Below are 11,141 nucleotides of genomic sequence, written 5' to 3'. Positions count from 1 at the left end.
TATCCCGGCCCCAAACACAAGCTCCTCACAGGAAAATACAGTGTGTCTGTCCTGATTTAATCTTAAATTTAAAGGAGCCCGGCAGAGCACCGGAGCCCGGCAGAGCACCGGAGCCCGGCAGAGTACCGGAGCCTGGCAGGAGAGTGTGCTGCCCTGCTCCGTGCTGCTCTTCCAGCACTGCCTGCTGCTCCCCTCCCCATCCCCACCTCAGCAGGTGCTTCCACCCCCTCTTTGCACTGCAAGAAAGGGATTCTGGCAGCCTACAGGAAGGAGGCCCAGTCAGGAAACAGGGAAAAAGTCCTTCTTCCCTGGATCCAGACCACTGTGCCATCGCGCAGAGAAGGGGCATGTCGAGTGAGACTGTCCAAAGCTGCTCGAGAGGGAAAGGAAGGAAGTGTTTGGGAGGGAATCAGGGAAAGTTTCAGAGTGATGTGGCCCTGGGTCCATGCCTCTTGACCCCAGGACGCCAACTGCCAATGTAGGGAAACGCCCGAGACTTTCGATAGATTCCAATGCAGTTGTCAATATTTACCCAGCCAGAGGTTCCACTTGTGAGCCGGAGAGTGCTTAGTGCTTTGCAAAGGCTTGAGTAAAAGACAGTCCCCAGGTCCGTCAGCTCATGTGTCCCAGGAAGAGTGGGTTGGTGGGTCGGGGAAGCCAGTTTGCTTGAGACAACACCCAACAGCCACACAAGCTGAAGGGACTTAAGCCCACATCCAGAGACCGCTCGAGGCAGGTGCGCTGAGGAAGTGCCAGTCCCTGCCGCGCGCGCTCGCCAGGCCACAGTCCAGGGCAAGGCTAGGCCGTGAGCTGTCAGCGCTGGGGTGGGTGCCGCCCGCCACCCTGCTGCGCCTAGTCCTTACGCTCTGCTCAGCTTGCTTGCTCCTGCTCACACCTGCTACACTGCATGAGGTCTGGAGGAAAAATACAGTCACTACAGACAGGAGGTGTTCGTTTGTTCAAGTTATTCTGCTCTTAAATGTATTCGTGGCTCCCAAATGTACATTATCCTACTACATAAAACTGAGATTGTTTGTAGTGATATTTTCTTTCAGATTTGAACATATGCCTTTCTCTTTTGCTCCAGATATTTGCAATAAGAGGTTCATGTCAAGCAAGCATGAGGGCATCAGTCACAGGATAACTTTCTGACAAAAAGTTAGGTACACGTGCTACGCATGCTGCACACGCGCCATGGCGTCCAGAGGCGCTTCGCCAAGAGGGAGCGCTCGCCACGCCTCTGTGCCACACCGCCGGGTACCACTGCAGATGGCAAACTTCCTCTGCAAAACTATGTAACTCTTGCTTGTTAACATCCTACAGGGATTTTAACTACTAGAACATCCACGGCTGGTAAGAAATAAAAATTCTCTGGTTACACTTTATATTTCAAGGTGCTTAATACTCAGATAGGGCCGGCCAAATAACCCCGCAGATAAAAACACCCGCACGGAGGCGCAGGGGCTGGGGGTCCAATCCCCGGGCCTGCCGAGCCAGCCCCGCCCTGGGGGCACGCTGAGACAGCAGTTGAGACTGGGCGTGGTGGCCCACGCCTGTAATCCCAGCTCCCGGGAGGCTGTAAATAGGAGATCACTATGAGTCCACTCTAGTAGTGAGACCGTGAGCACCCTGTAGACCCTTCCCTAAAATACAAAAAAATAAGCCAACCAAACAAGATAACATCTCAGATAAAATTTTAATAATGAGGTGTACTGCTCCCAACTCTAAGTGTACTAATACTGACCCTCACTCACCTGAGGGCATAATTCTTTTTTTTTTTTTTTTTTTTTTTTTTTGCTCCGAATGCCCTCAGGGCTTTTTTGGCTGGTTGGAGAGTTGTGGGGATGGAACTAGAGCCACCTGAGGCTGACAGCTTGGTGGAAGCAGCCACTTAAAGAACTGAGCTAGGGCCAGGCCCCCTTCCTGAGGACATAATTCTTGTTAACTTCTACTTCAGTTCCTAATCTGCTACTGAAATTCACGTCAAGCTTATAAGATAGTTCTTGGCCCTCAAACCCCACAGGGAGACTTACTTAATCTGACTTTCTGTGGCTTCAATTATAGAGACAAAAATTAACTGTACACAAGTGCCAGCTTTGGCTGTGGCACTCAGGGCTCCATCAAAGTGGGACCTAGGTAAGGTGCTGCCAAGCCTAGACAAAATGGTGCCACCCCAGTTCCTCCTGGACCATGTTTCAAGTGTGGTGAAGGAGGACGCTGGGCACAAGCCTGCTCCTACCCACAGTCACCACGTGGACCCGGTCCCATCTGTAAGGGCCAGGACACTGGAAATGTGAGTGTCCTGACTGCCAGAGAGTGGGTAAGTCATCCAATTCCCCGCCCTCACAGGAGAACTCCCTGCAACAGATCCATCGATAATCCGCCTGCTTGGTCTAGCTGCTGAGGGAAACGATGGGGCTCGGGGTCCACAGCGCCATCGGGGTATCTCTGTCAGAGCTCCAAGTCTCACTAGACATCTCAGGTGGGACACTCTTCTCTCCTGGCATGAGGGCCACATATAGTGTTCTTCCTGAGTTTGCAGGTTGCTAGTAGATCTACAGTCTCCAGAGGGGGAGTGGGCCAATCTACACGACTCCTACAGACAGGGCCCATTCCTTGCCGACTGCAGACACTGTTCCTTACTATGATCTCCTTGTGGTCCCAACCTGCCCCACACCGTTCCCAGGGAGAGATCTCCTCCCAAGCTCCACTTCTCTTCACTGCTCTCTCCATAGCGCTTGTCCCAACCTCTTCCCACCCTGTTCCCTCTTCCCTTGTCCACCCTGTGCTCTAGGACACTTCCAGTCCCACTCGTGCTACCATGCTACCCCTGTACTAGTTTTCCTCGGGGTCCCTCAGCCTTCCCTTGAATTCCCCAACATCCAATAGCTCCTAAACACCAATGGGAAAAAACAACAGCCCCCCAACAGGGGCTCTTGGCCAGTGGTCTCCGTAGAAGTGCCCACTGGCCGGACAGTACCACCATTCTCCCTGTACTTAGGCCTCATGGCTCCTACCTCAGGGTTATCAATAATGTAGTCACTCGTTCTGACACACAGTTCATAGATGGTAGCTCAACAAACACAGACACTCAAAAAAAGGAATCTACACGACAGATAGGCCATAATTAGTAAATCTAGAGTAACAGAGGAAAATGAGACTTTGAAGGCCCACCTCTCCAAGCTCACCCCAGAGCTGCACCTGCCTTGGCCTCGGCGCCTTCCCTTGGCCCTAACGAGACTCAGGGCACTTCCTGGGCACCCCTTCCTAGGCCTGCTGGATCTCGTACTGGCTAGAGCACAAACATAGGAACTAGGAAATCGACACTCTTGCCCTCCCCATGGTCACGATGGAATGACTCATTTGTGTCATAAGCCGCCTTCCTGCTTCCCCTTCTGGGTCCTTTAATCATGATAATCCTATGTCTACTCAGCACCCTGCCCTTTTAGGCTTTTTTCTAGGTTTTTTTCCAATCTCAGATGTGAGCCTTTATTAATGACAAAATCCCACCCCAGCCCTGAATGCAAGTTCCTTTTACCTTTCCTGCGCCACAAGGGAAGCCTCAATCAGCTCCTTAGGTGTCACGGAGCCCTCCCCTCAAATTCCGCCTCCAGCACAAGTCCAGACAATTCCAGCTCCCCTTTGTCTCAGGTCAGAGGACTCCCCCTCTCTCTGTGGTCCTCTCTGTGCCCTCAATGACAATAAAGTCCTCCTTTTTTTCACTTCTGCTTTTCTGCCATGCCAAAAATGGAACACTGGGAAGCAGCCAAAGCTTCTGACTGTGAGCTAAAGGGTGCCGTCGTGCGGCTGCGTTTCTTTCCCAGGAGGACACAGGCTGACAGCGGCAGTGGTGAGGGTCAGGCCGGGCCCAGGAATCACGAGCAGAGAGGTGCACGAGCCCAGGGCTGCAGAGAGACCCAGGCACGAGGCCCTGCCGGCAACACCTCTGATCCTCTTGCTCTTTAGAAGGTGAGAAACTGGTTTTCCTCACTTCCAGGAGAGAAGAGAAAAGGTAAATGATTAAAAAAAAACAAAAACCAAGTAGCATTGCCTTTCTAGTGCGCGTGCTGCGGCGAGCCCAGCACAGTGTGCGCTCACTGTGGCTCCAGCGGCAGGAGGGCCCTGTGCCCCAGCTGGCTGGCGAGAAAGCGGTCACACGCCATCAGGGCCACTTACACGGCTGACACACACGTGGGGCCTCTGGGTGGGTGGGGAGGAGGAGCGCCGGGCTGGGCGGGGGCGTGCTCTTCCCGTCAGGGGCAGAGCGCGGGTTCTGCTCAGGCTCCACGTGAAACAGCGCCTCTTGTTATCTTACAGACTGCAAAGCCCCACAAACCAAGCACACCTCCGGCTGCCCCAAAGAGAGAGACGCTGCGGAGCCGGTGCTGCACCTAGTGGCTGCAGCCCAAGGAGGGCGCCAGGAGGGGCAGTGCCGGGGGCCACCACAAGGTTTGCGTCCCTCATTCCTTCCCCGTGGTCCTCAGCACCTGCACTGAGGTCTTATTAATTCACTGGACAAGAACCGAGAGGATGATCTCAGCAAGGCAGCATTCCAGAAGGTCAGGACGCATGAGTGCAACTGAAGCTGGGGTGGCATTCTTCAGACATTTCATAGCCCCAGTGCAAGATTAAACACTGAAAACCAAATACAACAACGTGGACGCCCGGGTCCCGACACTCACAGCACTGCGTGGTGTTGGACACACAGGCGCCTTCGCAGCGCAGCTTGACTGTCCGGCACACAACTTCGATGTCACTTTTAAACTGGCAGAGGCAACAGGCCATGTGGCTCGGTAAGATCCTGCGGACAGAGCACAGAGCAGCGAGTCAGAGAAGGGGAAGGGCCGCTGCAGCGGCAGGAGGCGCAACCTGGCCCAGCTAGCACAGCAGCTCCGAGGCGGCCTGGTGGCTGGGGCACCCGGGGCAAGGAGCTGCTCAGCAGCACTGCAGACGCTGAGGCCAGAGGCGCCCACGGAGGGTGAGCAGGCAGTGTGGGGACTGGCCCCCAGTGAAGGGGGCCTGGCCCTGGGACCATGGGTCCCTTCCTTCAGGAGCATCTCGGCCCTGCTGGAAAGTGGCGCTGGGGGGTGGGCTTGCGCAGGGAGAGGCAGCTCCACGCACTCCGGGCGGGCGGGCGGGTGGCCCGCTGGCCTGGTAGGAGGGGAAGCAGGAGACCTCCCTCGGCCTGAAAACACCCTCCTGGCCCACGTGGTGCTGCTGAGTGACAGCAGAGATAGCACTGGCCAAAGCCACACACGTGGAGCGTTCAAACGTGCGAGAAGGGCTCCAGGGCCTGGGTTTGAGCCCAGAACCACAAAGCGGAGGAGGAGGGCAGGCAAGTGGGGTCACGGGAGGGAGAACTATGGGTGCAGAAGGACCCTCACAGAAAAGGGTGGCTGTGACTCCATGGAGCGGCGGCAGCGTGGAAGTGGAGGAGGGTGCCTGGCGTGGCCACCTTAGTCAGCAGACAAGGCTGTGGCGATGCGCCGCTGGAGAGAAAGGGGCTGAGGGCTGCTTGCGTCTTCGCCGGTCTCAAAGGATTGAGCCACCAGTTATTTCTCAGTCCCCGAGGGGACACGCTATCAGGAGCGGCTCCGGGTGACAGCACCCTCCTCAAGCGAGCAAGCTCAGTGTCCCGGGCCGCTGGAGTCACGAGCGGGGCAGGAAGGTCGGTCCCTGGGCCGTGTCCACCCTGACACGCTTAGCCCGCAGGACTCAGGAGGAAACCAGACAGCTCACAGGACAAGGGGCTCCGACCCTCCCCAAGTGCACTGGCAGGAAGGACACAGAACAGCGTAGGGAAAGGTTTGGGCCTAAAGGAACCAAGAGCACGACACGCAGGCCTTAACTTTGCTCGGTCCCAAATCAAGACAAAGACATTAACAATAGCAACAGAACGGGCTTCTGGCCAAAGCACCATGACGAGACAAATTTAAGTTCCCACCTGCGGACAGACACTGGCCCCAGTAACCCGTGCAAGCGGCCATCAGGCAGCCCAGAGAGTGCTGCCCAAGACACGGGAAGCGCAGGACGTGGCCCTCGGACGGGGGCTTCCTGCTTTCAGAGCGTTTCCAGCGAGGAGGATCGAGGAACAGGAGGGCCGAAGCAGGCAGAGACCGGTGTCCCCACCAAGGAAATGGAGCCGCGGGTCCAGGAAATCCCCAGTGGCCCTGGCCACAGGCTGGGTGTGAGAAGCGAAAGGGCCCGGGGGCAGGGTCTGTGCAGCCGGGTGTGGGGCTGGGCGGGAGGGGCTGGAGTTCGGGAAAGTGCAGTGAGCGGTGAGTGCAAGGGAGGAGGCAGCGTCTGGGCCTGGGAACAGCAAGGGGCACGCCCGCCCGAGGACCCGAGTGTCCCATGGGGCAGGAGCACGTCTGCCCTGCAGCCGCCTGGACCCCGCTGGATTCAGGGGCCTCCTGCTCACACAGGACTTCCCTAGGCTTCCATGAACAGAGAACTTTCTCCTGAAGGCTGCTTTGGTGGTCCCACCCAGATCCTCAAAGTTAGGCGCCAAGGAACAAAATGGATTTTACTGCCAGCACCTGAGACTGCACATGCATATTTTTCAGGATATAAAAATATGTCATAGCCAACAAATTAAAATTATCTCCTGGAGTCTAATAAACATTTATTGAGTGCCTGGCGTAGTAGCACACACCTGGAATGCCAGCACTGGGGAGGCTGAGACAGGAGGATCGCTGCAAGGTTGAGGCCAGCCTGGGATGAAGTAGGAAGAAACAAAGAAAGAAGAAAGAAGGAAGGAAAGAGAGACAGACAAAGGAAGAAATTACTCAACATGCAAAGCAGCAAGAAAATATGTCTTAGGGGCTGGGGAGATGGCTCAGTGGAATAAGCGCTTCCCTGGCAAGCACAAGGGCCTGAGTTCAATCCCCGGTTCCGCAAAAAAAAAAAAAAGAAAGAAAATATGTCACATAGTTTGTTTAGAGGCTACAATCAACAAAACCAACTCAACATTTACACAGATATTAGGATGACAAACGAAGACAGTAGAACAGTTACTGTAAGTGTGTGCGCCTGAGACTCCTGGGGCAGGAGCTGAAAAGGTCTCCGGAGCAGGCTGGCACTTGTCCTTCCCCAGGGAGCTGGGGGGGGGAGGGGCCACCTCGGGGCCTCGGAGGCTGGCCAGTGCTGAGGCTGGTGCAGGGACAAGGGGCTGGGTGAGGCGGGGGCTGAGTGGGGCCGGACACTGCAGGAGGTGGAGGAGGCCCAAAATGCAGCCGGGAGAGGCCACTGGGCGAGCACAGCACCTCGCAGGCCTCTTCCCCGGGCAGCCTTACACACGCAGTGAGCTGTGCCCCACACCTCTGTTACTCAAGGACTCCAGGTGGAGGCGGACCGGATTTGAACCGGCCCAGGCTAACTAGCAACTCAGTGAGACCTTGCACCAGGAAGAGAAAGCAAGCAGCCTCCCCGAAGTGCGAAAGTGTGTCACAAAGACCTAAATGTAAATAGACAATTCTGAGAGAAAGCAGAGGAGAAAACTTTGCACTGTGGGTAGACGATGGGTTCCCAGACAAACATTTCTTAGGGAGACAGAAAAATGCACAAATCACACAAGAACAACTTGCTACATTACACTCCACAAAAACTTAAGAAATTTAAAATTTCTGTTCTTCAGAAAAAACAAACCATAACCAGAGAAAAAATATTAACTAAACATAGGGCAGTGAAAAGGGATGTGTATCTGGTAGACAAAGCACACTTGGGGTTTGTTTCAGTATTTTTCGAAGCCCTTGCATGAGCTCCTGCTTGGGATCCTGGGGTCCACCCTGCAGGCTTCCCCCACTGCTGGCGGGAGCTGCTAAGTTCAGCCAAGAGAATAAAGGTGAGCCAGAAGGCCAGCTCTGGTGGTCTCATTTCTGCATTGTGCAGGCAAAGGTGAAACTCTACGGTCAGAAGCAAAGCGTGTGCTTTGCAGGCCGCTGGTGGGAGGGCTGTGCGAGGCCGTGAGGGGTGGCAGCGCGGGGACATCGGAGCAAGCCCACAGGGTCGGGCCTCAGCACTCCTGACCCAAGGACGGCAGGAGGACCTCTGCAAATTCCAGGCCGGCCTGGGCTCCAGACTGAGTTCAACACCCCCACCAAAAAGAGAGGAGGAAGGAGCAAGGGATAGGAAAGGCAAGAGAAAGGGAGAGCCGGAGAGAAAGAAAATAGTGTCACAAGCTCAACAAAATAAAAATGAAGTGAAGTATACCCACGGGACGGACTTACAGCTCTTCCAACGCCAGCGTCACGGCGACAACGCTCTCCAGGACCGCCAGGGGCACGTGGGTTGCTCCCAAGTCTCTAGAGGAGGAGAGAGGCCGGCAGTGGTCATGGAATGGCTTTGGGGGCATTTCGGGGCATGGGAGTTTCTGTTTTGCCTCCCGGGGAAACAAGACAGCGCAACAGTTTACGTATTGCAGAGGATAATCTCAGAGGCCCGCCCGAGAAGAAATGTAGTATTTGCCTCATCAAGTCAGTGACCTCACGCCGCAGACAGGAGAGCCGTGCTCAGACCCTCATCTGCCCCTTCCTTCCCTCCAGGCTTTCAGTAACAGCGCTTCTGCTTCCTGGGCTCCTGGCGCCCCTGCATCCCTGTACCCGCTGCAGAGCCGCATGCTCCTCAGCACCGCCCGCTGCCTGTCTGAGCTCTGCAGCCTATTGTATTTCCTTTCCTTTCCTAGTAGTTCAGCTGGCCTTGCTGGCCTCGAGCTCTTGCCTCAGCCTGGCGGGTGCTGGGATTACAGGTGGGCACCACCACTCCTGACTATGTATCATTTCTTTCTTTCTTTTTCTTTTTCTTTGTTTTCTCATTTATATACTTGGTATAGGGTCTCAGTATACTGCTGAGGCTCATAGTGATCCTCCTGATTTCAGCCTCCTCAGTGCTGGGATTACCGGTGTGCGCAGCCACGCCCAGTCCCTATACATCATTTCTTTTCTTTTTTTTTTTTTAATTTTTAGGGAAGGGTCAACATGGTGTTCAGGCTCTTACTACTAGTTCAGATTCGTAGTGATCTGCCTGTTTACAGCCTCCCAAGAGCTGGGATTACAGGCAGGCACCACCACGCCCAGTCTCAACTGCTGTCTCAACACACTGGGGGGGGGGGCTGGCACAGCAGGCCCAGGATTGAACCCCCAGCCCCTGTGCCTGCTTGCTGATGCTTTAATCTGCTGAGCTATTTGGCCAGCCCTCTATACATCATTTTTTTTTTTTTTGGCGGAACCGGGGATTGAACTCAGATCCTTGCGTTTGCCAGTCAAGCGCTTATCCTACTGAGCCATCTCCCTGGCCCCTATACATCATTTCTTAATCTTTTCTTTGCTAGTAATTTTAATAACCTAATTAAAAATTAGATTCAATGCAAAATGCTTAACCTCTGATGGAAGGAACTGAGAAGGGAAGAAACCCAAGCGTGACTTATGAGTACTGCTATACTTACAGATATTTTAAAGCTGGTAATTTAAAAAGAGATGGATCTTCAATAGTTGTCAGTGGGTTATGGTTGAGAATTCTGAAAAATGCAATGGAATTAAAATTATCTATAGTTTCAATGTGCATGAGACTACATGAAAATTTTGCTTTTTTTTTTTTTTTTTTTTTGGTGGAACTGAGATTGAACTCAGACCTTTGTGCTTGCCAGGCAAGCGCTTATTCTGCTGAGCCATCTCTCCAGCCCCACTGTTTGCCTTTTTTTGGCAGCAAACTTCTAGATGAATGGCGCTTGCTATGGCTCCCTATGAGCAACCCTTAGAGCCCATAACGTGCTCTTCCTCTGGTCCCTAGAAGACAGAGTGCCAAAGAGCAAGAGGGGGCATGGGGGGAAGAGTGAGGAGGAGACAAAAGCAAGAGAAAGAACCTCCTCGCAGTGGCGGCGCTGACAGGGTTTCAGCGGCCTCCAGGATCAAGGAGCTTGCCTTGCATCTTTAGGACTTGCACACAGCTCAGGGTCTAGTTCAGTAAAGGAAAAGATCGCGAGGAGGAGCCAGCGCGGAGCACATTCCCATCTCCCGCTCCCTCGAGTCCTGCTCTCCAGCGCGCCTCTGGGATGTGCCGTGCAGTCGCCCTCGCCCGCGTGTCACTGTCAGGTCTGCACCGCCGCAGGCCTGAACTTTACTGGGCCTTCCAGGTTGGTTCACTAGATCCGCACTACTCAGTTTTCATACCAGTAACTAAATGCATTCTGTCTCCTCTCCCATCTTCCTTTTTGTTCTGTCCTCTTCCTCCTCCTCTTCCTTCTTTTCCTTCTCTCTCCTTCCCCACACACTTTTCCAGACTGACTTTAATCTCTTAGGATAATGGAGGTATTTGAGCCCCTTATTTGCATACCCAGCCCCAAAGCAAGCCTTCCAGAAGGTTCCGTGGCTTCAGCCCTGGTCCTCACCGACCAAGCCTGTGGCCGCCCCCCCAACACCCTCCCGCCTCCTCAGGCTCCGTCAGTGGGGCTCCCCGCATGCCGCCCTTGCTGGGGACCGCTCTGAGCTTGCTCTGCTGTCCTTCTCACTAGGTGTGCGCACCGGCAAACACGCAGAGCCGCTCACGCCAAGAGCTCCGAGAGCAGCCTGACAGAGAGCAGCGCCTGGCAGAGTCGGCCCACAGCGCCCGGCACAAGCTGGCCCTGCACATGATGGCCAGCAGTGGGCTGCGTGGAGGGCGCTGACACGGGGGTGCTAGCAGACACGCGCGGCCAGCTGGTGGTTCCCATCTGCGTCAGCAAGGGAACCCTAGGCTGACTGGAAACATTATGAATCTGAAGTACAAGGCTGTAAATTAATATGTTATTTATAACCTCTAGAGAAACACACTCAAAAAAAATAGGGTAAAAATAAGGGAACTGAAATGGCGTGCTCGTATGCTGCTTCCAACACAGAAGAAGGTAGTCATGGCGGAAGTGAGGAGAGTAAAAAGAAAGAGAACTAAGAGGTGGGGCTGGGGAGATGGCTCAGTACAATAAGCGCTTGACTGGCAAACACAAGGATGAGTTCAATCCTCGGTTCTGCCAAAAAAAAAGAACTAAGAGGGAAATGTGAAATATATGTCTTATTTTATAATTAATTACACTGAGTAAACTCTCCAATTAGAAGGTTGAAATGGGTAGAATAGACTTTTTTTTTTTTTTTTTGGTGGAACCAGGGATTGAA

The 11,141-nt window shown here is 54.0% G+C and overlaps 1 protein-coding gene across 1 annotated transcript in view; it reads right to left on the bottom strand.

Annotated features, from left to right (window-relative positions):
- The window catches only part of LOC101578653 (leucine-rich repeat-containing protein 37A2-like), a 39,533-nt gene that overhangs the window by 6,130 nt on the left and 22,262 nt on the right, over nucleotides 1-11,141 (bottom strand). The window contains exons 6-8 of the mRNA XM_023718140.1: nucleotides 9,443-9,514; nucleotides 8,229-8,303; nucleotides 4,683-4,801 (exon numbers count right to left, since the gene is read on the bottom strand). Coding sequence (XP_023573908.1) covers nucleotides 4,683-4,801; nucleotides 8,229-8,303; nucleotides 9,443-9,514 — 266 coding nt within the window. The remainder of the gene's footprint in view (nucleotides 1-4,682; nucleotides 4,802-8,228; nucleotides 8,304-9,442; nucleotides 9,515-11,141) is intronic.

The sequence above is a fragment of the Octodon degus genome, unplaced genomic scaffold, assembly GCF_000260255.1.
Source record: "Octodon degus isolate 3935 unplaced genomic scaffold, OctDeg1.0 scaffold00056, whole genome shotgun sequence".
NCBI lineage: Eukaryota > Metazoa > Chordata > Mammalia > Rodentia > Octodontidae > Octodon > Octodon degus.
Note: the sequence above shows the minus strand (reverse complement) of the source record. Positions and strands in the feature narration are given on the sequence as shown.